Here is a 27,708-nt window from a genome sequence, read left to right on the forward strand (position 1 = left end):
GCAAGTAAAGGTATTTATCTAAATGAACACAAAACCATGAAAGGTCCTCTTTAAGAGGACCTGTCAGCTCTCCTTATATATGTCTGTTTTAATAACTATTTGCATCCCACATGAAATAAGTCTTCTGGAGCTTCTATTCTTAGGACTGCTTTTCCTCGATTACTCCTACTAGAAGTTACAAATTAATTGCCAGCAGTCTGCAATAAAGGTCCATCTAGGTATTAATAATTGGGGGTGTGCCCTGGATGATCTGGCACTGCCAGCACTGATTAAATAGTGGAAGACACACCTTCAACTGGTAAGACCCAGTTGGACCTTTATTGCAGGCGGAGGCAATTCATTCACAAAACTCTAGTAGGAATAACAGAGTAACAGCACGACATATAGGTATAGGAATAGATGTTCCAGAAATGTTGCTACATAGGAAAAGCAAGTAGTTCCTAAAACAGAAATGTCTGGAGGGGTGACAGGTCCTCTTTAACGGTGGTCAATTCAATTACCTCCAGGATTAGATATTTATAATTGTGGGAGTCTCGGTTCTTTCACTCGCATTGTACACTTCAAAATAGTTGCTGGGGAGGATCACAAAGCCGGGTCCATTTTTATAATCTAACACTTCTTTTTCCAGTTTTTCCAGATTGCGCTCTTGTCTTCGGCACCTCTGGTTTGCAATTCTAAGCTTTTTTCTTAGCTTATTAACCTGTTCTTCCAGCTGTTGTATTCTCCTCCTCTGCTGGACAGTATCTTCTACTGTGTAGTTGTGGTCACATATCACTGCTATATGACTAGGAGTATATGGAGGAGGCAGCAGCAAACCAATAGCAGGGTCTATTTCTGGAACGGCCGGGACAGGTGCACTTTGGTCCTCTTTTTTAACATCATTAGTGCTCTAAAATAAACGACAGAAACTTATGAACGGTACATATATATATGGAGTACTTATTATAGTATTAAAATTGTAATTTCTTTAGTTCTGCCCTGTAAAATCAAAAGTTTTGTTCCCCACTTGATGGGGTTGTTCTAATAGTATGGTAAATGGCAAGTCCACTCACCTACTTGCCAGCCCTGCAGAGGGTTCCGCCCTTCCCCATTTACACAGGAGAACTAGCTCATGCGAGGTCTGTCCCCAATCTGTGTAAATGAAGAGCAGCACTGACAAGCATGTAAACATGCATTATACATATTAAACCATTGAACATCTGTGCCAATAGTTTAATAATTCTTATTAATAGCTGCACAGTGCTCCAGACTAAAAAAAATAACCAAGAGCCATTGGCTCCTAAACTGAAAACTTTAGGAGCCAAATTAGATTTTTAGTCGCCAAATTTAAAATGCATATAATTATAATTAAAAAAAGGACTTGGAGGAGAAGATGAGACACAGGTCGCAGTAATGAGCCAGCACTACATATAGGAGAATACAGCACCACATACCTATTACATCTAGTGACATCTTCTGTCATGTAGATCTTCTCTTTCCTCTTCTCTATTTGACCCAGACCGCCATGACTAATTCTTTCAACCGCATCTCGTTTCTACAGAGTTTGTTACACAGACACGTTAGATTTCTCAATTTTTCCATCAACCTCCCCATCCTGCCCCGACAGTGATATCCTGCCACTCCCAATACTGTGCCCATTGTGCTCCCCAATGCCCCAGGTAGTATACTGCTGAAAAAATAGTGACCCCAGTAGAAAAAATGTCCCTATAGTGTCTACAGCTATTATAAATACCCCCTAGAGTACTCCCAGTAATAATAATACAACCCTAGATTGTGCTCCAGGTAATAATGCCTGTATAGTGTCCCCAAAAATAATGTCCCTCAATATGTCCCTGTAATAGAAATGCCCCTACAGTGCCTCCCTAATAGTAATTTATCCCCACATAGTAATTCCCCCTCCCCACACTGCTCCCACAGTGATTTCCCCCCACAGTAGTAATCCCCCCCACACACACTGCCCCTACATTGTAATTCCCCCCACACTGCTCCCACATAGTAATCCCCTCCCCACAGTAGTAATTTCCCACCACACAGTAATCCCCCCACACACACACTGACCCTACATAGTAATTCCCCCCACATAGTGGTTTCCCCCACAGTAGTAATTTCCCCACACACAGCCCCCACATAGTAATCCCCCCGACAGTAGTAACTTCCCCCCCACATAGTAATCCCCCCCACATAGTAATTCCCCCCGACAGTAGTAATTTCCCCCCCACATACGCTGCCCCCACATAGTAATTCCCCCCACACTGCTCCCACATAGTGGTTTTCCCCACAGTAGTAATTTGCCCCCACAGTAGTAATTTTTCCTACAAGGCCCGACAGTAGTAATATGCCCCACACTGCCAGCACATAGTAATTTTCTCCTACACTGCCTCCACGTAGTAATATGCCCCAAAGTTGCAATTTTCCCCCCACACTGTCCTCCATTGCCCCCCTTCTGCCCAGTAATGCCCCCCAGTTCTACCCTTCTGGCCAGTAATGTCCCCCCAGTGCCCCCCCCTTCTGGCCACTAATGTCCCCCAGTGCCACCATTCTAGCCAGTAATGTCCCCCAATGCCCCCCTTCTGGCCAGTAATGTTCCCAAAGTTGGCACAAAAAAAATAGTCTAAAATGTTTTACTCACCTGTGTCCTTTCGCCGGCGCTCACTCGCTGCTGGTACGGCCCGGGATGGTGCGTCACAGATGCGCACACATCAGTGCTCTGCGTCCTGGCAAAGGCAGGCGCGATGACGTCATCACACCCGCCAGATCTGGGCTTTTACTACCACATAGGCCTCAGGCCTTCTAGGCTTGAAGCCTATGACGGCGTCGGGGCAAGGAGTTATGGGCTCCCGTGCCCCGCCGCAATATTCAGCTGCAGCGCTGCGATCCAGTCCCAAATGACTTCTTAGTCTTGTCGCCATCTGCAAATTTTAAGGCGAATTGGCGACCGTTTTGGTCGCCATCTGGAGCGCTGCTGCAGACGTGCTGGTCCCAGCTAGTAATAGATACAATAGATTTGAAGGGGTTGGCCACTTTCTGGCTACTGTTGATCAATGCGTTTGTAAGATGAATATAGGACAATTACAAGTATAGCCTTGGTTGATATTTTTCTGTATTTCATAAAGTACGTCCCTTGTTGGCCAAGTCTTTTTTGCTGTCCACATGGACGTCCTGTCCATAAAATGGCTGACGATATAGGGTCACGTGACCAAACATATCAATCAATCAGTCTCCTCCAATACATTGCACATGACATTTGGAGTTTGGTGCATGTGTAGTGTGTTTGAATGGAGAGGGCTGCATGTCCGTCAGCAGCCATCTTTAGGACAGGAGAAAATTATAGATAGTGCTAATAGGGTGGCTCACCCCCAATGACTCTGGATAGGTGCTAAAAACCCAGAATTTAATCACCCTATTCAATAAATACAAAAAGATAAAATAAAACTGGTGGGCAAGCACTCAAAACATCATGGAGCTGACAATATTTAATACTGCATCAATAAAATAAACAACAATAAAATAGATTAAAATAATGAGATAAAATAAATAGCACAATATCGATATAATACTCGCAATAAAATGTCACTTTGGAAGATGATTCAAGGAAATGTTCCTGCCGGAATAAATATATTCCAAGTTATGTCCTTATTCGCACATCTGATATTACCGCTGATTTTATAACAGCCTGTATGTAGCAGCTCGTGCACGCTGTGGTCTAGCGTTGTAGCTTGTATGCCGATTATCTCAGAGCCGCGAGCTGGGAAAATTTGTAACCGCAGTAAAAGTGTCAACGTACGGATAAGAGTATTACACTCACCGGTAATCCGGTTTCCTGGAAGTCTCCATGACACCAAGTTCTGAGATTGACTTCCTTCTGATTGGACAGGAAAAACACAGAGAGGTTAAAACCCCCACCCCCTCCTCACATCACCAGTGTATTTTAACGAAGAACCCCAGGATGAAAGGATAATAGCTAATAGCAGAAAAAAAGGGTGGGATATATGTGGTGTCATGGAGACTTCCAGGAAACCGGATTACCGGTGAGTGTAATACTCTTTTCCCCAGTCGTCTCCATGACACCAAGTCCTGAGACAATATCAAAGATACAATTAGGGGGGGGACGACTGCCGACAGGACCTTACGTCCAAATCTTAGGTCATCATTAGCAGCTACATCTAGTCTGTAGTGCTTAGTGAAAGTATGAACTCTTTTCCATGTTGCTGCCCTGCAAATCTGTTGTAAGGAGGCTGAGGCTTTTTCCGCCCAGGAGGCAGCCATGCCTCTCGTAGAATGTGCGTTTAGGGAAGCAGGGACGTCTTTTCCCTGAGCTTTATATGCTTCGGAGATTGCCATCTTAATCCATCTGGAGATGGAACTTTTTGCCGCTTTCTTCCCTTTGTTAGGACCTGAAAATTGGACAAACAGATTTTTGTCTATTCTCCAAAGGCTGGTAGCTTCCAGGTACTTTAAGACCGCTCTCCGGACATCTAATGTGTGGTAAGTGATTTCCTGATCGTTTTTCGGATCGTCACAGAACGAGGGGAGAACAATGTCCTGAGACCTATGGAAGGTCGAGACTACCTTGGGGAGGAAAGTCGGAACCCTTCTGGCTGAGGTTATTGCCACCAGAATAATCGTTCTAATGGTAAGCCATCTGATGTGAATAGAGTCCAGAGGTTCGAATGGATCGGAGGTTAGACCCCCTAGTACCGTATTAAGGTTCCATGGTGGCACCATGTTTCTAATCGTAGGTCTGATCCTATCTGCTGCCTTAAGGAATCTAGATATCCAGGGATGTTCCGTTAGCTTGGTATTATACAGGGCTCCTAAAGCCGATACCTGGACCCTAAGGGTATTGGGGGATAGACCTAAATCTAGCCCTTCTTGAAGAAAATCCAGGATTAGTGAGATGTTGGCTCTAAACTGGTTGAAGGAGGTTCCGGACCAGTCCGCAAATTTCTTCCATATTTTTTGGTACTTGTCGTTGGTACTCTGCTTCCTGCTAAGAAGTAAGGTGTTTACTACTTTTTTTGATAAACCAAAGTTTAATAAGTTTGATTCTTCAGAATCCAGGCTGTTAACTTTAGTATTTTCAGGTCTGGGTGAGTGATGGGCCCCTGACTTAGAAGGTCCGGCCTCTGAGGTAGAAGGAGAGGAGCTTCCACGCTGAGGGCTTTCAAGAGGGAGAACCAACTTCTCTTGGGCCAGAAGGGGGTTATCAGGATTAGTGTACAATTTTCTTTTAGGAACTTCTGTAACACTCTGGGGATAAGCGGAAATGGGGGGAAAGCGTAGACTAAGTTTGTTGTCCAACTCTGGTTGAAGGCGTCTACTGCCCGAGGATGATCCCTGGGGTTGAGGGAGAAGAACTGGTTTAGCTGATGATTTCTCCTGGACGCAAACAGGTCTATCGTCGGCCTGCCCCATTTCTTTGTGATTAAGTGGAAGGCTTCTGGAGCTAACCTCCATTCCCCTGGGTCTAGTCTGTGCCGGCTTAGGTAATCGGCCTGAATGTTTAAAACTCCCTTCAGATGAACCGCTGAAAGAGATTGGATGTTGCCTTCTGCCCAGGAAAAGATTTTGTTTGCCAGGTTCTGTAGCAGGCGATGCCTTGTGCCTCCCTGGTGTTGGATGAAGGCCACGGCTGTAGCGTTGTCCGAGTAGACTAGGACGTGACGACCCTCTGCCAGCTGACTCGTGTGTTTCAGTGCTTCCCACACTGCCCTCAGCTCCTTGAAATTTGAGGATTGCTGACTCACATAGTTCCCCCATGTTCCCTGGTAGGAGTTTCCCTGGACGACCGCTCCCCAACCGTGGAGGCTGGCGTCTGTTGTGATGACTAGAGGGAGATCTTGTGCCCAGAAAATCCCATTTTCTAGGTTGGATTTGCTGAGCCACCAAGTTAGTGATTTTTTGGTCTCTGCATCCAAGAATATTTTTCTTTCTAGGGTTAGTTGTGATCTGTTCCATTTGTCTAAGACGAACTTCTGGAGTGGTCTTAGATGGAACTGTGCCCAGGCTACTGCTGGAATGCAAGAAGACAGACTTCCTAACACCTTCATGGCCTGTCTTATTGAACAGAATTTCTCCTTCTTGAACTTCCTCAAAGCTGTTTGAAGTTTTACTATCTTTTGAGGTGGCAAAAAGGATCTTTGGGAGACTGTGTCTAAAGTTATGCCCAGAAAAACCTTCCGTTTGGTTGGGATTAAATCTGATTTTCCCCAATTGATGAGCCAACCTAGGTTCTGTAGATGATCCAGGACTAACCCGAGATGGATTTCCATGGTCTCTATGTTGTCTGCCACTACCAGTAGGTCGTCCAGATAGGGGATCACACAAATTGCCTTTTCGCTAAAGGTAGTCAAGGCTTCCGCCATTATTTTGGTGAAAACCCTTGGGGCAGACGAGATCCCGAAGGGGAGACACCTGAACTGGAAATGCTGAATGTTTCCCTCCAATTCTATCGCGAACCTTAGGAACTCCCTTGACGACTTGTGAATTGGGACGTGATAATAGGCGTCGCTTAAATCTATTGTGGCCATCACTGCATCCTTCTTTAAGAGCTTCACTGCTGACTTCAGGGTCTCCATTTTGAATTTTTGATATCTTACATATTTGTTTAGATGTTTCAGATTTATAATTACCCTGGATTTCCCGTTTGGTTTCTTTATAATAAAGAGGCGGGAATAGAATCCCAGTCCTGTCTGATTTTTTGGAACGGGCTCTATGGCGGCCAAGGTTAATAGGTTTTTTATGTCGTTTTTTAAGGTCGTAGTTTGAGATGGGGGAAGGGTAGTGATCACATATTTCTGTGGAGGGGAAGAGAGAAGATCTATCAGATAACCCTCTTGTATAATACTTAAGATCCACCGGCTGTTTGTTACGTGCTCCCAAGATCTTAGAAAGGAGCTGAGTCTTCCCCCCACTGGTATGGCGTCATTGTTTACTGTTGGATGAGGAGGCTTCAGCCCGATTTGGGTTGAAGAGGAAACTTCTCCCTCTGCCTGCCTTCGCATAGCTCCACCTCCCAGTCTTCCCTTTATCTTTTTTATTCTCGGGCTGAAAAAATCGGTCACGAAAGGACTGCCTTTTTTGTTTATATCGTTCCTCTGGAAACCCCCTTTTTTTATTTGTCGCGTTGTCTAGGATTTTGTCTAAATCTTCTCCGAAAACGTACTGACCGTGGAAGGGGAGTGCGATTAATTTATTTTTAGATGTGATATCTCCTGACCACGCTTTAAGCCATAGTGCCCTTCTCGCTGTATTTGAGAGAACAGCTGTACGGGCGGATAGTTTAACTGATTCAGCTGCTGCGTCTGCTAGAAAGGAGGTTGCCATCTTTAATAGAGGCAAGCTCTCTAGAATTTGATCCCGTGGTGTCTTATTGACCAGATGTATCTCCAGCTGGTCTAGCCAAAGGTTTAGTGTTCTGGCCACACATGTAGAGGCAACGCCTGGTTTGAGAAGGGCCGCCGTAGTCTCCCAGGTCTTTCGCAAGAGACTCTCCGCTTTCCTGTCTAGAGGATCTTTCAACTGTGCTGAGTCTTCAAACGGCAGGGCCGTATGTTTTGCTACCTTGGCCACTGGCGCGTCTACTTTTGGAATGGTCTCCCAATCCGTACAGTCCTCTTGGCTAAAGGGGTAGCGCCTCTTAATTCCCCTTGGGATAAAGGATCCTTTATCCGGTTTTTCCCATTCTGACCGAATTAATTTCTGGACACTATCAGGGACTGGAAAAACAGCCTTCTTCCTTTCACCTAGACCCCCAAAAATTTCTTGCTGGGTAGACTTAGGAGCTTTAGGCATCTCCATCTGAATGGTGGCCCTGATAAGTTCATCAATATCTTCAGGATTGAACAGGAAGCGCTTATATTCACCCTCTTCATCTGAAGATGCCGGGTGTTTTTGGACAGATTCGGAGTCTGAGACCGCCAGCCCCTCAGAGTCGGAATCCAGGATAAGTGATTTAACACTACGGGAGTCCTGAGTGGGGGGAACTTTGGGGGGAGTAGGTTTTCTGGTAGTTAAGGCTAGCTGAACCTCTTCTTTTACCACTTTTCTAATGTCTTCAATTAAACTAGAAGACTCGGCCTTGATGACATTGGCGGTACATTCTTTACACAGGGGCTTGGATCCAGTGTTAGACAATCTTTTGCAGCAAATACCACATTTTCTAGTTTTTTTAGCTGCAGAAGCCGAATCCTTTTCTCCCTGAAATGGTAAGGGAGGAAAGGATGAGCAGACTGAACCCACCATACAAAGCATGTACCTGAGAACAGGTTACTCACTGTCCCAGGGTTTGATGCAGGCTCGGTTCCAGAGCCCGGCGTGAGGGGGGTGCTCATCCTGACTCCCGACCGCTTCAGAGATGCTTCACCAAATGTGAGAGCCGCGCTATGCAGGGCGCCGTTACACAGGTCCTGAGCGTTTTTATAGCGTCTCCATGTGCTTCTCATGCTGCAGGACCTGTGGCGCATGTTGATGACGTCAGCACGCTTAGCTCCGCCCCCGGCGTCTGACGTCATCCGCCTGCCGGCCGGAAGGGACACATCACAGTGCCGATCCGCCGTGTTCCTCCTTCCCTCTGCATCAAGCCCTCCGGGACCGCCGCAGAGGGAATCTTCGCAGGGGCACTACCTATGCGCCCGAGCCCAGGCCTAACCGAACGGAGGAGGGAGAGCTGCACTGCAGATCCGACCTCAGCCTGCAGATGAAAAAATAACTCCAGGTGAGCCCAAACGAGCTCCGTGCACCTCTCCTGCTTCCTATCCTGATGGGACAGGAAAAACACTGGTGATGTGAGGAGGGGGTGGGGGGTTTTAACCTCTCTGTGTTTTTCCTGTCCAATCAGAAGGAAGTCAATCTCAGGACTTGGTGTCATGGAGACGACTGGGGAAAATAAAATCTTGCTCACTGAGCACTCACCCCACCTGGCATAGGATCTTCACACTGGCTGGTATGCGCTCATATGTACGCACTTAGAGCAGATCGATAACCTATGGTGGGGTCCGACTAGCGTGCAGTTGTTCAGACTGCTCTGTGTATCGCTGGATTCGTTCGTAGAGTTTTTAAAGGGAACCTGTCACTGGGATTTTGGGTATAGAGCTGAGGACATGGGTTGCTAGATGGCCGCTAGCACATCTGCAATACCCAGTCCCCATAGCTCTGTGTGCTTTTATTGTGTAAAAAACCGATTTGATACATATGCAAATTAACATAAAAGAGTCATATCTTACTTGTGTGATCAGAAAAGAGATATATTTTCAAGCTCTGACTTATCTCAGGTTAATTTGCATATGTATCAAATTGTTTTTTTTTTACACAATAAAAGCACACAGAGCTATGGGGACTGGATATTGCGGATGTGCTAGCGGCCATCTAGCAACCCATGTCCTCAGCTCTATACCCAAAAACCCAGTGACAGGTTCCCTTTAAAAACTCTACGAACGAATCAAGCGATCTACGAGACGATCTTTCAGCCACATCCGAATATAACGCGAGAAAAAACCCAGCCCGTGATTTCACCCTCAAGGTCCCGTGAGAACCATACACGGAGCAATACACAGAACAGTCTGAACAACTGCACGCTAGTCGGACCCCACCATAGGTTATCGATCTGCTCTAAGAGCGTACATATGAGCGCATACCAGCCAGTGTGAAGATCCTATGCCAGGTGGGGTGAGTGCTCAGTGAGCAAAATTTTTATTATCCGCACGTTGACACTTTACTGCGGTTACAAATTTTCCCAGCTCGCGGCTCTGAGATAATCGGCATACAAGCTACAACGCTAGACCACAGCGTGCACGATGTTTTGAGTGCTTGCCCACCAGTTTTATTGTATCTTTAGGACAGGACCTGTACGTGGATAGGACAGAAGATTTGCCAAAAAAGAGGGCATGGCTTATGAAATATAGCAAATAGCACAGAATATGAATGAAGGCTATATGAGTAAGTTTCATATAATCATCTTACATACACAAATTGGTCAATAGTAGCCAGAAAGTGGCCAACCCCTTTAAGGACAGAGGAAATGTTATTTTTAAAGACCATAACAATTTTTTCCCCTAGTCAGCAATCTGAAACTTTGACTCTTGCATCAACTTCACTATATGAGACCTTGTTTCTTTCTGCATGATTTGTACTTTAGTTTTTTTTTTTTATTCCATTAATCAACTGGCCTGATCACTTTGATCAGATTCTAACAGTGATAACAACTTTAGCTATCACCATTACAAGGAACTCCACTCCGACCCAATCACTGACAGTCAAGTGCCAGAACATACGGTACTATTATTACACTAAGGCTTATTTAGTGTACACAATTTAGCATTTTATTTCTACATGCTGAATATAACCAGAAGGTGATAAATGGTTTCCTTCTATGAAAATATAGTGTGTCATCGATGCTCTTTAACCCATTTGCACACCTTAGGCCAGTTTCAGAAGGGCAGAAGTGCACTGTATTAAAGGGAGTCTGTCACCAATTTGACATTATAGACTGCTTACATAGTGCTGTAGCATAACTATACATGAGTCAAATTGTACCTTTGTTGTGTTGTTCTGAAGTTCGCTGGTTTATTCATATGTAAATGAGGGCTCGGACTGTCTTCTTGTCACATAACTCCTCCCTAGCCTGTTGCTTGGCCCTGTAAGCCCCTTGCGTCATCCAGTGTACTGGCCGAGATCCCACGAGTGCGCAGTTCACCGCCGGCCCGGGCATATGCAGTGTGATGACCATTGTGGGCAGCGGCATCGCCCCATGCATCAGCGGGATTTTATGACAAGACACGGAGGCTCCTATTGCATTAACTCTCTTTACTGTTACCATAGCAGCAAAGAATGAACAGTCAATCACAAGAAGAAAACCATAGTAACCAAACTCCTCCCACCATCCCAGTATATAATGGCTCAGCCCCTGGGATCACCCTCTTTCTTTGCTGCTGCCATGGCAGATGAGTATCCTTACTATCATATGTTTTTTCTTGCATTGTGATTTTGCTTATTTGTCCGCAGGGTTAATTCCTATTATTATCGTACCGTTATCCCGTTTCCCCCATGGGTTAATTTCGGTCTTATTTTGTTTTACAGTGTTTTAACCTACTTTTATCCCTATATCAGCCAGCATACCTGGGGTAGCTCCCCACATCTTTCGCCGCTTTGTTTCCACTCACCGGACGCTCCGGTCCCCCCTTAGGCCCTCTTTTCGTCTCCCCCTGCTCTCTGTTCTCTGCCGGCCGAACTCCCGCTATCGCGAGACTTCGGCCGCCATCTTGGTACTCCCTCATTCTTTCCCCGCGATCCCGCGGGATTTCGCGCTCTTTTGCCGCCGTTTTTCACCGAGATCTCGCGACATCTCGGCTCCATCTCCCCAGCACTGCACGGCACCCTCCTGGAGTCTCCGGTCGCCGTTTTTTCCCGGTAAGTTCTCCCCTCATGCGCCTATACATGCGCTTATTTATATCTTCAGGCCCTCATTGCCTTTTCTTTCTTTCTTCTTAGGTTGTTTTTCTGCTGCAGCTTCTGGTGGTCTGGGGTGAATTACTCCTGCCACTTCACCCACTATGTCCCGCCGCAGTGCTAGTTCCACCTCTAGACAGAGTGACCCCTCTGTCCCCACAAATCCTCCTGCTGTAAATAACCGCATAGAAACTTCCTCACAGGATAGGCAGAATGCCGTTTTACAACAATCTATTTCTAATGCGATCAGGGCAGCCATGGGATCTATGTCCTCTGCCCTGTCACAGTCTATTTCCCAGGCCTTATGCTCTCAATCTGCACAAAATGCAGGAGTTGATACTAACTTGCCCTCAGCCTCCAGAACCTCTATGACTGATGGTGAGCCATCATATGATCACGCGGTTGTCCCGCGTAAAAGAGCCTGCTCGCGACAGGCAGAACGCACTCGCGCTTGGAAGACGGCCAGGACCTTACCTGAGCCTGTGTCTGATTCTGATAAAGAATCCATAGAGGAGGCTCAGAACGAGTCCAATTATGACTCTAATGAGGAACTTGAGGATGTGATTCTTGATCCTCTTGACCTGTTGCCTAACCCAGCCCCCACTACGGCAACGACGGCTATGCCAGAAGGGCACCCCACTCGGGACAATCTCTTGGTTGATCCCCTGGGCGATCCATTATTTAACCCTGATGAGCTCCATCACCCCCGCTCTGCGGAATGGCTCCCGGCTACTCATGTAGCGCAATACCTGGAATCTAAGATCCGCACTCCGTTAAGTAAAGAGTCACGCAATAAATTGCGAGCAGAGTGCCCACGTCCTCTCATTCCTCACAAAGTGTGTGAGACGCCAACAGTGGACCCTAAGATGGTCCAATTCCTGTCGAAGATGGGGGTTTAACCCCAAAAAAGGGTTAGATTCGGCCCTAAGAGCTGTACAGGATAAACTCCTGGATATTACGGGCCCACTTGCCAGGATATTTGACATGGCGGAGTCCGCCAAAGCAGAAGGTACATCTGTGGACCCCATTGAACTAGGGGGATGGATTCAAAGGGCCATTTGTATTACGGGTAACGTAAACACCTCGTTGGCCATAGAAAGGCGGAAGGCCATTTTGATTAAGGTGGAGCCAAAACTCTCCAACCTTGCCCTGTCTGAGGCGGGCAAAGATGCGCAGGGTCTCCTATTCGGGGATTCATTTATAAAAGAATTGGGCAGATATGTCGGGGCTTTCACGGCTCTTGACAAAGCTCAGTCCTCAATGAAAAAAGAGTATTCAATAACCGTTTTTCCAACAGGGCCGGCAGCTCTAGGGGCCGACTGTCTGGCCGCTCTAACTTCCATCCCTTTAATTACAGATCCTCCCTTCAGGACCCCAGACACCAACCTTCCTTTTTCCCCTCCCGGGGTACACCAGGACGTTCCAGAGGTTATCGAGGAGCACCCTCCTTCCGCCGTCCAGTCGGTAAGTCTCCATCCCGCTCTCAAATTGTCTTCTTCAACAGATTGTGTCGGAGGAAGACTCCGTCTCTTTTTCCATGCTTGGTCCGCGATTACCACAGACCGGTGGGTTCTCAACACCGTCAGAGGTTTCACTATAGATTTAGTAGCCCCTCCAAACCTCTTACCTCCTCCCCACCCTATTCACCTATCCGGTGCTCTCCAATTACAACTTCACAGGGAACTTATGGAGTTATTCCACAAACAGGCAATAGAACATGTCACGACCCACACCACTGGTGTGATCAGCAATATGTTTCTAGTACACAAAAAAGGAGGTCAGATGCGCCCAGTCATCAATTTGAAGCCCCTCAACGCGTTAGTTCAGTATCGTCACTTCAAGATGGAGGGCATCCATCTTTTAAGGGACATGCTCCTGGCCGGCGACTGGATGGTCAAACTAGACCTAAAAGATGCGTATCTCACAGTCCCAGTGGCCCCGGCATCCAGGGATCTACTCCGTTTTCTTTGGAGAGATCAGATCTGGCGGTTCACCTGCCTACCTTTCGGCCTGTCCTCCGCCCCTTGGTGCTTCACCAAGGTAATGAAACCGGTTGTTGCTTGGCTCCGCAGCAGGGGTGTACGCATGATAATATATCTAGACGATATTCTTATCATGGCACAAACCCCGTCCCTTCTCCTCAGACATCTTTCCATGTCCATCAACCTTCTCTCGGGGCTGGGTTTTATCATAAATCAGGAGAAATCGTGCCTCACACCAGATACTTCGATAGAATTTCTGGGGTTCAGGATAAACTCCTCTTCCCTGACCCTTCATCTTCCCATATCCAAGGTCCGGTCGATTCGCAAGGAGCTGCGCCATGCTCTGCTTCGACCGCAATTTTCTCTACGACACTTGGCACGACTAATAGGACTTCTGGCATCGTCCATACAAGCCATTTTTCCGGCCCCCTTGCATTACAGGGCCCTACAACGGCTCAAGATTGCCCACCTCCAGGCAGGAGCCGCCTATTCCGACATGATCATTCTGGACAGGGAGACAAAGGACGAGATTCTATGGTGGATCCAGAACCTATCGGTCTGGAATGGCAAAGCCCTATTCGGCCCTCTTCCGGATCTAGTGATAGAGTCGGACGCCAGCTTGCACGGATGGGGAGCGCACTGCAATGGGGTATCCACAGGAGGCCCCTGGTCCCCCGAGGAGGCTCGTCTCCATATCAATGGTCTGGAACTGCTAGCAGGGTCATTAGCGATTCGCAGTTTCGCCAACGACACGGTCACAACCTGTATCAGACTACGGATGGACAATGTCTCCGCGGTCCGTTACGTCAACGGTATGGGAGGCACACGCTCTTCAGTCCTGACCTACCTGGCGAAAGACTTTTGGGAATTCTGTCTCGACAGGGGTATCGTGGTGATTGCAGAACACCTCCCGGGTCTTCACAATGTGTTAGCAGACTGGAATTCACGATACATTTCGGATTCCAGCGATTGGAAATTAGACGAGGGGATATTCCTAGCTTTGTCATCTCGGTGGGGTTCCCCCTCTGTGGATTTATTCGCGAACCATTTGAACACCCAGCTTCCCAGATTCTTCAGCTGGCGTCCAGATCCTCTGGCGGAAGCTGTGGACGCGTTCCTGCAACACTGGGGAGGAGCGTTAATGTACGCTTTTCCCCCCATTTGCTCTGATCCCGCGAGTTCTCCTGCAGGTTCAATACCAAGCAGCGGAACTCATTCTGGTCCTACCCCTTTGGAGGTCACAGTCGTGGTTCCCGCTGGTTCTGGAACTATTGGTGGATTTCCCGCTTCTCCTTCCGGACCAAATCTCCCTCTTACGGAGTCCGTCGGGGGAAGCCCATCCCCTTCTACAAGCAGGTCTCCTCCGTCTGCTAGCTTGCAGGATCTCGGGTGTCCCAGCTCACTGTCTGGAGTTTCAAACACGACTATTTTCCTACTGGAAAGCGCATGGGCCCCCGGAACCAGACGGGCTTATCGTTCCGCCTGGGACGCTTGGGCTCGTTGGTGCGGAGGACACTCTCTGGATCCCTTTCGTGCCCCTGTAGCTTCTGTCTTATCTTTTTTGTCTTCTCTTTATGATTCAGGTAAGGCCTATCGCACGATTACCTTTATAGGTCAGCGATTTCCTCTAGACACGAGGGTGTTGAGGGTTACCCGGTGGGCCAACATCCTTTGGTGTGTCGTTTGCTCAAAGGCTCTCGCCTATCTCGTCCTCCCAGACCTCGTTTTTCTACAACTTGGGATGTAGAATTGGTGTCAAATTTCTTATCCTCTTGGTCTCCTAATGCTCAGCTATCCCTACGCCAATTATCGGCGAAATTAGCAACTTTGTTATGTCTAATTTCTTGTAAGAGGGTTTCGGATGTGCGCGCCCTAGACTACGATGCGCGGTCATTTATCCCGGAAGGTGTCCAATTTAACATCTCCAGACGTACTAAAACAGGCATCCGTTTGGTATCCTATCCTTCTTTCTGACAGCTCCCGCAACTTTGCCCAGTTGCTTGCTTACAGGAGTACGAGTCCCGTACTTTGGCTCTGCGTTCTCCAGAATTTCCGCATTTATTTATATCTTTTCGGAGACCTTATGCCCCCGTCTCCAGTGTCACCTTATCACGCTGGGTCTGGCAGGCATTGATACTAATACCTTTACCGCCCATTCGGTTCGTAGTGCTTCCGCTACGTCCATGTCGGTTTCTGGAGCCCGTTTGGAAGATGTAATGCGCTTAGCGGATTGGTCCAGGGTATCCACGTTTCGGGAATTTTATTTCCGTCCCATGTCACATGCATTTACTTCTGTTGTTTCTCAGCTTTAAACTTGCAATAGGAGCCTCCGTGTCTTGTCATAAAATTTCATGATTTTCCTATTCCATGACGTAAAGTCATGATTTTATTAAAGACACGGAGGCGAGTATTGCCCACCCTACCCTCCCTAACCTAGATTGTAGGATGTTCGGATTGTATTATGTATCCTCGTCTCTCTTTCATCTCAGTTATTTAAGTGAGTTATAGTTAATTCTGTTTGGTGCATTCCTTTACCTTTTTGATTCTACCGCTGCCGTGTGTTTCGATTCCACAGGTTGAGACGACGATTGGTTTCCAGAGTTTGTTCCAAGAACAGGTCCCGTGTTGCTACGCCGTCAAGGTTCGTTTTCCTTTCTGTTGAAGGTGTTATCCTGTCTGCGTGGTCAAGAGTTTCGGTCCGAGATGACCAGTTTCGCAAGGTTTACAGTTCGGAGCAGCTGTACAAAGAAAGAGGATGATCCCAGGGGCTGAGCCATTATATACTGGGATGGTGGGAGGAGTTTGGTTACTATGGTTTTCTTCTTGTGATTGACTGTTCATTCTTTGCTGCTATGGTAACAGTAAAGAGAGTTAATGCAATACTCGCCTCCGTGTCTTTAATAAAATCATGACTTTACGTCATGGAATAGGAAAATCATGAAATTTTCTCTAGTACACTGGATGATGTAAGAGGCTTACAGGGCGGGCCAAGCAACAGGCTGGGGAGGAGTTGTGTGAGAAGAAGACAGACCGGCCTGGATACTTACAGTCCTCATTTACATATGAGTAAAACATCGATTTTGCCTCTGTTGAACTTCAGAACAACACAACAAAAGGTACCATTTGACCAGGGTGGATTTGATTTAAATCAAACTGATTTAAATCACGATTTAAATCACTAGTCAGTAAGGCTTGATTTAAATCATAGTTTTCTACATAAAGACTAATTCTTGCTGGTATAACTTATAATATGCAAGTAGATGAAGATTTTTAGAATAACAACTTTTCATATTAGGCTACTTTCACACCTGCGTTTAGGTGCGGGTCCGTCTGGTATCTGCACAGACGGATCCGCACTTATAATGCAAACGCTTAGATCCGTTCAGAACGGATCCGTTTGCATTACCATGAACAAAAAAAAAATATATATATATTTTTTTTTGTTCATGATAATGCAAACGGATCCGTTTTGACTTTACATTGAAAGTCAATGGGGGACGGATCCGTTTGAAAATTGAGCCATATTGTGTCAACTTCAAATGGATCCGTCCCCATTGACTTACATTGTAAGTCTGGACGGATCCGTTTGCCTCCGCGCGGCCAGGCGGACACCCGAACGCTGCAAGCTGCGTTCGGGTGTCCGCCTGCTGAGCGGAGCGGAGGCTGAACGCTGCCAGACATGCATTCTGAGCGGATCCGCATCCACTCAGAATGCATTAGGGCTGGTCGGATCCGTTCGGCGCCGCTTGTGAGAGCCTTCAAACGGAACTCACAAGCGGAGCCCCGAGAGCTAGTGTGAAAGTAGCCTTAGTTTGATTAGGTTAATTCTGTATTCATAGGTTTGTAGAAGTTAGGATTAAGGTCTTTTTCTCAACTCTGTTCATGTTATAACATTTTTGCTGTGAAGAGGCATGTGATCTCTGCTGAGTCAAATTCAGTTTTGAGAACTGCAAAAGTAAACCAAGCATCTGTGATAATATCTTGTAGGCAGAGAAACTGCCCAATAATCTTACAAAAACCTCTGGAACAACATGACATTGTGAATGGATTAATGGAATTTATTTACCCAAAAAATTAAACATATACAGCCTTATTCTACATAATTAAAAAACTAATCTTTATTTCATGATGGAATAACCTTTGGATGATAATATATTTTCCTCAAAAAGCATATTATATAAAAAAAATCCGATTTAAATAAAAAAATCCGATTGTGGTGACAGACTCCCTTTAATTATTGTGTTTCTGCCAGGCTTTTTCTGAAATGATTTGTACTGTCATAATGCTGTCAGTACAAATCAATACAGTTGAGGTTGTGGAGAGACACAGCATTATAGATCATTATAATCCATTTATCACCTTTTGGGTATATTCGGTATGCAGAAGAAAAATGATAAATTGTGTGTAGTATGCAAAACATAAAAAAATGCCCATCAGTATAAAAAAATAAATAAAAAAAAGACGCTAGAATAAGTGCAAGCAGGTGTTTTTGTGCTACCCATGGTTTCTGAGGTACTTTAGTGGTGGTTTTTCTGGCGTTTTTTGCACACCATGGTCCAGACTCACTAATGTGTCTGTGCCTAAATTCTGTCAAAAAGTAGCACAAACTGGCACAACTATGGTTTCTACACCTCTGACTTGCTCCAAAAAAAGTGAAAAGGAGGCAGAGCCTTACAGGGAAGGGTGTGGTCTAAATTTTGCACAAAACTGCTCTACAACTCTGGTGTAAAATTCTGTCCCTCCCTCTGGGGTCAAGGTGTTGAGGATCTAATTCTCTAGTCTTCTTCCTGCATCCTGTCAGTACATCCCCCTCTGGCCCCCTTCTCCACGATGGCTGAGATCACAGCTAACTGAAGGGGTGACTATTTTAGCTGCTATACAGCCTGAGTTATTCCAGGTTAGAGATATGAGTTACCGTTACAATCTTTGTTTCATTTTGTAGCTCAGCTGTAGCCTAAGGCCTCATCCACATTTCAGTTTTTCACTGACGTGTGCTGTCCGGATTTTCCATGGACAGCACAGTAGCCATTGACTTGAATGTGTCTGTTCACACATCAGTATTTTTTACTGGGTCAGTAAAAAAAAAAAAAAAAAAAAAATCAGAGACATGCACTACTTTGGTCCATGAAAAAAACACGCCCACTAAAATTTATGGGTCCGTGAACATCATGGAAACAACAAGGATGGCATCCATTTTTCACTTTAGACTAATTGGAGATGCTCTGGAAATTTATTTTCGGCTGAGCAACGTCCGTGGATTACAGATGACACAAGGAGGCTAAAAATAGACCAAACACTGATCCTTCAAGGGACATCTTCACAGATGAAACACGTACGCTTTTTTCACAGACATCAAACTGACACGGAAATGTGGACGAGGTCTATAAAAAAAAGCCCTAGAAGCGCCCCTTTCCCCTGCTGTCACACAGTCCGAACCCTGTTTGATTGTAACAGTACTGTCCTTTTCCAGTTGAACAAAACATAAAAAAATGCCCATCAGTAAAAAAAAAAAAAAAAAAGAAAAAAGGACGCTAGAATAAGTGCAAGCAGGTGTTTTTGTGCTACTCATGGTTTCTGAGGTACTTTAGTGGTGGTTTTTCTGGCGTTTTTGCACACCATGGTCCAGACTCACTAATGTGTCTGTGCCTAAATTCTGTCAAAAAGTAGCACAAACTGGCACAACTATGGTTTCTACACCTCTGTGGTCTGATTAGTGGGGGTTAAGATGATAATATGATAGATGCAAACTATGACATTTCCTTCACACAGTATTTTGCATTTTTTGGCTTGTAAAAAGGAAAAAAAGCCATGAATTTCAGGCATTTTTACAATAAATTTTTTGGGTGGTATTTTTGTTTTACAATTGTAACATGCTTTTTTTCCCTACAGAGAAGCCTATGGGAAAAAAAGAACTATGTGGATTGAAAGAACTACTAGCCTTCAGCAAACATTTGGCTGCAGAATTATTTAAAGGGAACCTGTCACCGGGATTTGATGTATAGAGCTGAGGACATGGGTTGCTAGATGGCCACTAGCACATCCGCAATACCCAGTCCCCATAGCTCTGTGTCCTTTTATTGTGTATAAAAAAACTATTTGATCCATATGCAAATTACCCTGAGATGAGTCCAGCGTGAAGAAGCCCAGCACCGCCCCGCATCCTCAGAATCTCCTCCTTGCTCCCCGACGTCAGCCAGCCAGAGCGCCGTAATCTTGCGATGCACGTTTTTTTTCCACGATAAAAGCACACAGAGCTATGGGGACTGGGTATTGTGGATGTGCTAGTGGCCATCTAGCAACCCATGTCCTCAGCTCTATACATCAAATCCCGGTGACAGGTTCCCTTTAAAACCTGCATAAAATGCTAGGAATAACGATACTAAAGGCAAATTTGTGCCTGACGAGAGAGTGAAGCTAGTATACTACTCTGGGCTTTTGGGAAAAATATATTCAATGCCTACTGGGTACCCTTTCTCATTATGGAAAGTGGCTAGTATGCGTGAGTAGTATTGTAGGCCAAGAAACACTGCTCTGGTAAAAAATATATGCAAATTAGCTTTTGTTTTTACTTATGCTGGCATCAGACAGGCTTAGGGTACTTTCACACTTGCGTTTTTCTTTTCCGGCATAAAGTTCCGTCACAGGGGCTCTATACCGGAAAAGAGCTGATCAGATTTATCCCCATGCATTCTTAATGGAGAGTAATCCGTTCAGGATGCATCAGGATGTCTTCAGTTCAGTCGTTTTGACTGATCAGGCAAAAAAGAGAAAACTGCAGCATGCTACGGTTTTATCTCCGGCGAAAAAAAACGGAAGACTTGCCTGAATGCCGGATCCAGCATTTTTTCCCATAGGAATGTATTAGTGCCGGATCCGGCATCCAGAATACCGGATCCGTCCTTCCGGTCTGCACATGCGCAGACTGAAAAAAAGGTGAAAAAAAATAAATGCCGGATCCGTTTTTGCCGGATGACACCAGAAAGACGGATCCGGCATTTCAATGCATTTTTTCGACTGATCAGGCATTTTTAAGAATGATCAGTCTTACTAATGCCATCAGTTGGCACACGTTTTGCCTGATTGCCGGATCTCTCTGCCGCAAGTGTGAAAGTACCCTTAGCTTTCTTTTTCTTTTGGAAGGAAAGAGAAGGAAAATTTCCCAGAAACACAAAAGGTATATTAGCTTTCCTTCCAAAAAGTAAAGAACATTAAGTCTTTCTGATGCCAGCAGAAGTAAGAAATGCAAATTTGTGTATATTTTCCCCAGAAACCCAGAGCAACATTGCCTGGCCTACAATACTGCTCATACATACTAGGTGCTCTCCATCATGAGAAAGCGTACCCCCCAGGCCCCAAAAAAGGACTCTCGTAAATCTTATTAAGAAAATACACTGAACAGTTCGAGGCTACCTTCTGATTTTCCCCTGGTGGCAGCCTCAAACTGTTCAATCACTGCTTTTTCATAAAAAATATTTTAAGACTATATTTAAGATTTTTTAACCCCTTCTCGACATCTGCAGTACATGTATGGTGGATTATGGGTGTTTAAATATAGCACTGGCTTAGGAACTGTATCACATATTCATGTTAGGTCCGTATATTCACTGATAACAAACATGGGAAAGGCGATAGTGTCTAACATGTTGACAATGATACTCCCAGAGATTAAGTCTAAACAGTAATTTTAACTTACCGCCACTGGCTTGATATCTGTGTAAGAGAACACCGTTGGGACAGCATTATCCTTGAGTAGTTTATTATTACAGGCTCTCTTAAAGCAGTCAGGTGTAAAGTGGTCAGAACAGATGCTACTGTACTTGGTTGGTTTAAAGTCAGCCCTTCTGACCGCAGCCTCCCATTTCTTACAAAGAAGTGGTCGAGTTAAGGGAAATCTAAAGAAAAAAGAAAAAACAATAAATTAGCGTAATACTCCTGGAAACTAAAAATGAATCAGAAAAGCGTCAAAGATTTGTCTTGGATATTCAATTCAAAGCTGATAACCTTTATGCACATAAGCTTCATTCAGATGAACGTAATAAGACCACATATTAGGGTCTGTACTAAAGTCCCAAGTCCTGACCTGAACTAACAGCATATGTCAGGAGAGTCACCTGGTGTATGCCCCAAACTGGGGACACAAAAGAACATCTAAGTAGTTGCATTGAACGCTATCCTGGTTGGGGGTGGGATCTTTCACCTACAACCTGTTAACACAGAAGTAAATTTTATACTAAAACATGGTTCCTAAGTATATCCAACAAAGTGAGCAATAATGCAAAAGCTGAATAAGCCCTGCCCCCTCCTTAATTCCCCAGCCAAAATGGAATAGATCAGCACAAGACTTAAAAGGGGTTATCCCCTGTTTACTCCTACTCTTCCCCGTCCATCTTCAATATGGCAGACTGTCCCGCTCCTCCCCACCTGCTTTCCTTCACACTGCCACTGCCCTGCCACAAGCCGAACATGAGCATTTACCTACAACTAGGGATGAGCGAATCGACTGTACTGTAAAAAACCATTTCCCGAACTCGGGTTCGGTTCCAAGTGGGAAATCGTTTTTTACAGTACAAATTAATGTCTGAAGTTATTACCCGAAATCTCGCAAAACTTGTCAAAGCAATATCTTCGGCTCATCGGAGCCAATACATTCTAATACTGTACGGAGCTCCTGCCCCGTACAGTATTGGAACGAAGTTTTATGCAAATTGACTTTGGATGTTTCATCCGAAGTCGATTCGCTCATCCCTACCTACAACCCATCAGCTGCAGCACTATTTGTGACTGCAACTGAGCGATTCACTTAGGGCCCTCTTCTGCTGTAGGCGGGGGAGGCCGTATGAATAAATGAATATATATGCATACAGCAGAAGACACGAATAGTGCTGCAGCTGATGGGTTGCAGGTAAACCGCATAGGGAAAGTGGTTAACAAAAAAAACTAAAGCCATAAACCTACGTTGGAATGCAGCACTCAATGGCCGCCAAGGCGCCTTAAAATTTGCAGATGGCGACAAGACTTTTTTAGCCTTGTCGCCATTTGAGATAGGGCTGCCACGCTGTAGCTGAATATTGCAGCGGGGCACGGGAGCCAATAATTTCTTGCCCCGCCGCCGGCATGTGTATTCAGGGCAGCGGCCCGCGCACCGAGTGCGGAGCTGTGTGGGGATAGATGTGGCCCGCACCGGAGTGTGCCGCTTTCCCTATCAGTCCAGACAGAACGGTGAATGTAATGTTACGCAGGAAGCTTTGCTCGCTGTTCCTCTGCCTGGAATGTGTAACACACCCCTTACTGGCCGCCGAGCTGCCGTGTGCTTCATATAACTATTGACAGTGAATAGAAGTGAACAGTGCGCACTTCCAGAACAAAGAGCCCGAATCGCTGGAAACAGGGGGCCAGCGGTTTAGACATGATGACGGTATAGTTGTGGAAACGCATAAGAGGCAGTGACTGGAGGGCTGTCCGTCCCCTCTGTGCTCCCCACACATAAGTGTACAGTGTGGCCCGTGCACCTGCATGTCTCTTCACAAGCAGTGCTTGCCCGTGTTTAGTGTAAGGCTCTGTTCACATCATGGATCTGGACCATTGTGCAAGCTGTTGGTATGCTGCGCAGTAAAATGTTGTTTTTTGCAGCTGAAACCTGACAGATCTTGTTATAGTGAATTGGGTGCCGTTTGTTTCTGTCATTTTAACCTTGCTTGTCATTACCGACCAGAAAGGGGGCACTCGGGGGGACATTACTGGCCATAAGGGGGGCACTGGTGGAACATTACTGGCCATAAGGGGGGCACTGGGGGGAAATTACTGGCCATAAGGGGGGCACTGGGGGGAACATTACTGGCCATAATAGGGGCACTGGGGGGACATTACTGGCCATAATGGGGGCACTGGGGGGACATTACTGGCCATAATGGGGGCACTGGGGGGACATTACTGGCCATAATGGTGCACTGGGGGGACATTACTGGCCATAATGGTGCACTGGGGGGACATTACTGGCCATAATGGTGCACTGGGGGAGCATTACTGGCCATAAGGGGGACACTAGAGGACAGTATGGGGGGAAATTACTACTGTGAAGCATATTTCTACTGTGGGGGCAGTGGGGGAGTAATTACTATGTGTGGGGAAATTACTATATGGGGCAGTGTGGGGGGAAATTACTATGTGAGGGCATGGTGGGGGGGATTAATCTAAGGTTTTATTATTATTACTGGGGGCACTCTAGGTGGCATTTATAATTGCTGTAGACACTATAGGGACATTATTTCTAGTGGGGTCACTATTTTTTCAGCAGTATAGTACCTGGGACATTGGGGAGCTCAGTATTGGCAGCAGGATGACATTGTTGAGGCACCAGGATGGGGAGGTTGATGGAAAAATTTAAAAATGTAATGTGTCTGTAACAAACTCTGTAGAGGCGAGATGCGGCTGAAAGAATTTGTCATGGAGGTCGGGGTCAAAAGGAGGAGAAGAGGAAAGAGAAGGTCTACATGACAGGAGATGTCACTGGATGTAAAAGGTATTTGGTGCTGTATTCTCCTATATGTAGTGCTAGCTCACTTCTGTGACCTGTGTCTCATTTTCTCCAAGTCTTTTTTAATTTTATTATATTATATAATATATATATATTTATTTATTTTTTCAATTTGGCAACTACATTTTTCAGTTTAGGAGCCAAATGGCTCCTGTTTATTGTTTTTAGTCTGGAGCACTGGAATGGCAGTGAGTTCCAGCGGGTACTTTTATAGGATGCCACCATTGTAACAAGTCAGTTCATGATATTCCAGCATCATCTATGAGTGGTAGTCTAGTAAAGTGCAAGCATTTAAGGAACCACAACCACTCAGTCACAAAGTAGCAGACCACAAAGTTGAAGAGTGGGGTCACTGAGTGTTGAGGCACACTCTCTGCTGACTCAGTAACTGCAGAGCTCCAAACCTCCTTGGACATTAAAAAAAAGTTATCCAGGAAAAGATATTTATGACATCCTCAGGATGGTTTATCAGTATCAGATCTGTGAGGGTGCAACACCCAGGCCTCGAGAGGCCTTCAAGTCAATGGGCCAAGCACTGCCACTATACGATGTACGACGCTGTCCTTGGGAATGTTGTAGAAATATTAATAGTTGTAATCTGCTCGCATCAAACTTTGTGTAAGGAAATGTAAACCCCCTTTCCCTCAGCCGCAGTCAGAGGTAGACACAGGTGTTACCATCTTGCTTGAATTCTCCTGAGCAACTCCTCCTTCGCCCTGCCCAGTCTGTTTCTTTTATTTACTCCCAAAAGGTGTAAAAGGGGCTGGCCCATAACAAGGATGCAGGAAGTGATGACATAGGAAGATGAGAACATAGCCAGCTCACAAACACATGTATACAATAACCACTGGAGCGAACTTTATCCAGCCTTGCTCAGTGATCAATGCCAGATAAAGTTACTATGATCCTCATGCATGTTTATTTACAGGACAACGTCATTATCTCCAGCGGCTGATCAGGCGCACTAGAGACAACAAACGCACGTTCCTTTTTTATATATTGTTCTCTTAACAAATGCATCCACGCCAAGCCAATACATCCGCGTCTTGCGCGGGGGCCCTAGCCGGCGTCCATACATCAGCCAACAAAACACTACTCTGCTGAACACATCAGTCTCCCCCGGCCCACAGCCCAGTGCTTAGCACGTGGAACATTTGCCGACGGAGACCTCTGCGCCCAGCAGCTGTGACAGGACATACACAGGAAGATATCCACTCCAATGGTTTACCCTGACACTGAGAGACATGGTGACAATACACAATATATTAAATACACATCCTAATAAAATGTCCACAACAGAAAGCTCAGCGGGGATGCCAAAACTTGGACTCCAGTTGATGTGATAATGATGACCTATCCAGAGAAGAAGTCTTCATTGTCATTTAACATGAGCACAAAAACTGTGCATGAGGAGCTTCATGGCATGGGTTTCCATGGCCGAGCAGCTTACATCACCAAGCGTCACACGGAGAGGTGTAATGAATGGCGTCACTCAGCTTTGGCGGAACGGAAACGTTCTGTGGAACAGTGAATCACGCTTCTCTGTCTGGCAATATAATGGATGAGCGTAGGTTTGGAGAATGTCAGGGGAACGTTACCTGTCTGACTGCACTGTGCCAACTGGGAGCAGAGGGATAATGCTATGGGGTTGGCCTAGGCCCCTTAGTCCCAGTGAATAGAAAGCTTAAAGGGGTTTTCCAGGTGTAAAATATTGATGATCTAGTCTCAGAATAGAGTTGCTGTATGGAGGACCTTCCTATAATAGCTGAAAGGTCTTATTCACACATCCATGACCGTGACAAGATCAGCTTTTCATCCATGAAGCATCCGATGATGGTCTTGGTGTCCATCCTTTGCCCTGTGTGTGTGCAATCATGGCGAGGTTGAAAAGGAGATATCCATTGCATCTTCTGCCAATGGTCAGATAAAAGCACTGACAGAATAACTCATGCTGCATTTTTCTGCCCAGTAAAATGGTGGACACAACAAGAGAGACACTGCGGACCACCATGTAGTCAATGGGTATGTATTCATCATAGAATGGATCCACCACATTTGTTGTTCTTCTCAAATAACAGAGCAGAAATGAAAGCACGGATGGGAACCCAGACGTACATATATTTATATGCGTGCCCTTTGATTGACATGCCCGGACATCCCACCTGACCCTGTCAATCTCGCGCCAGCGCCAATGCTCAGAGTAGCAGCGCAAGCACAGAGGTTCTGCCTCCACTACTGTTCATATGCTGCTTCCCAGAAGTGTAGCTGCGCAGTCGCTGCAAGTGAGATGTCCGGCCCTGTCAATCAAACAGCAGGGGGGAGTGACCTCAACTTTTCGGACACCCATCACAGGTGCAGAATTTTCATGGATTTGCTCATCTCTAGTCCATGGCTATTGATAAAAGCGCATCATGGCTCCAGGGTACTGTTGAGCGAACTTGTGTTTTAAAAGGGAACCTGTCACCTGGATTTTGGGTATAGAGCTGAGGACATGGGTTGCTAGATGGCCACTAGCACATCCGCAATACCCAGTCCCCATAGCTCTGTGTGCTTTTATTGTGTAAAAAAAACTGGTTTGATACATATGCAAATTAACCTGAGATGAGTCCTGTATGTGAGAGGAGTCAGGGACAGGACTCATCTCAGGTTAATTTGCATATGTATCAAATCGTTTTTTTTACACAATAAAAGCACACAGAGCTATGGGGACTGGGTATTGCGGATGTGTTAGCGGCCATCTAGCAGCCCGTGTCCTCAGCTCTATACACAAAATCCCGGTGACAGGTTCCCTTTAAGTTCGGCGTCTAAAGTTCGGGTTATCGAAGTATCCCGTTATGGATTCCGCTACCACGGACCATAACCGAAGTTAGAATCCATAACGGGATACTTCGATAACCCGAACCCAAACTTTAGACGCCGAACTGAAAAACACAAGTTCGCTCAAAACTACTGTTGAGCGAACTTTTGTTTTAAGTTCGGCGTCTAAAGTTCGGGTTTTTGAAGAATCGCGTTATGGATTCTAAATTCCGTTATGGTCCGTGGTAGCGGAATCCATAATGCGATTCTTCGCAAACCCGAACTTTAGACGCCGAACTTAAAACACAAGTTCGCTCAACACTACTCCAGGTGTCTACTAGAATGGAGCTTCTATGAGTCGGTCCATTCTAGCTACCTCACTGTCTAGAATAGAGCTCCTGCCGGTAGACCCAGAGAGTGGAGGAACCCCATCCCACGCACCCGAGCTCTCTCACCTAGCCGATACACCCCGGCCACCCCATGAGCGCGCGCCGCACAAAGCTCCACAGCGCATGCGCACGTCAGTGTATAGCCGGAGCGCGGAGACTATGGCTTCAAGCAGAAGTAAACCCCACCGACCCCTCACTTCTGTCCCGTACTTTACTCACTTGTGAAACGAGACGGGTCTATCCTTGTCATATCGGTTTTTGCAGCCGTAAGCAGAACAGGACTGCACCATGATGTCAGCGCCCTCCGCCTCGTTATGTTTTACAATGATGAGCTGGGCCGGTGTTCTTCCTCGCAGACAGAAACAGTCACACTAATAACGTCAAGCCTCCCGGTTCACCGTCCTAATGGATAACTATGTCTCACCAGCCTCTAATTGACGTTTTTAAAAAGAGAGGAAAAATTAGCGGAGTAGCCGTCCTCCCGGCTCCAAGATGGCTGACAACGCTTCAACTGTCCTCACGTTTGCTAACTCAGTGCGCGCTACCATTGGCCTGCTCGAGT

The 27,708-nt window shown here is 45.9% G+C and overlaps 1 protein-coding gene across 1 annotated transcript; it reads right to left on the minus strand.

The window, feature by feature from the left end:
- On the minus strand, positions 1-27,681 carry THAP1 (THAP domain containing 1). Its single transcript, XM_040417387.1, has 3 exons — positions 27,366-27,681; positions 21,121-21,319; positions 1-889 (listed from the first exon to the last, which is right to left on the minus strand). Exons 1-3 carry the CDS (start codon positions 27,434-27,436, stop codon positions 509-511), a joined length of 651 nt encoding a protein of 216 aa, XP_040273321.1. The 5' UTR covers positions 27,437-27,681; the 3' UTR covers positions 1-508.
- Between the last annotated feature and the right edge of the window lie 27 nt (positions 27,682-27,708).

The sequence above is a fragment of the Bufo bufo genome, chromosome 2, assembly GCF_905171765.1.
Source record: "Bufo bufo chromosome 2, aBufBuf1.1, whole genome shotgun sequence".
NCBI lineage: Eukaryota > Metazoa > Chordata > Amphibia > Anura > Bufonidae > Bufo > Bufo bufo.

What these genes read in the sequence shown, in the direction of transcription:
- THAP1 (XM_040417387.1), bottom strand. Translation starts at nt 27,436, where the DNA reads ATGGTGCAGTCCTGTTCTGCTTACGGCTGCAAAAACCGATATGACAAG. An exon ending in AGACCCGTCTCGTTTCACAA is followed by an intron (nt 21,320 to 27,365) that starts GTGAGTAAAGTA and finishes TTTTTTCTTTAG; the next exon opens with ATTTCCCTTAACTCGACCAC. An exon ending in CAGATATCAAGCCAGTGGCG is followed by an intron (nt 890 to 21,120) that starts GTAAGTTAAAAT and finishes CGTTTATTTTAG; the next exon opens with AGCACTAATGATGTTAAAAA.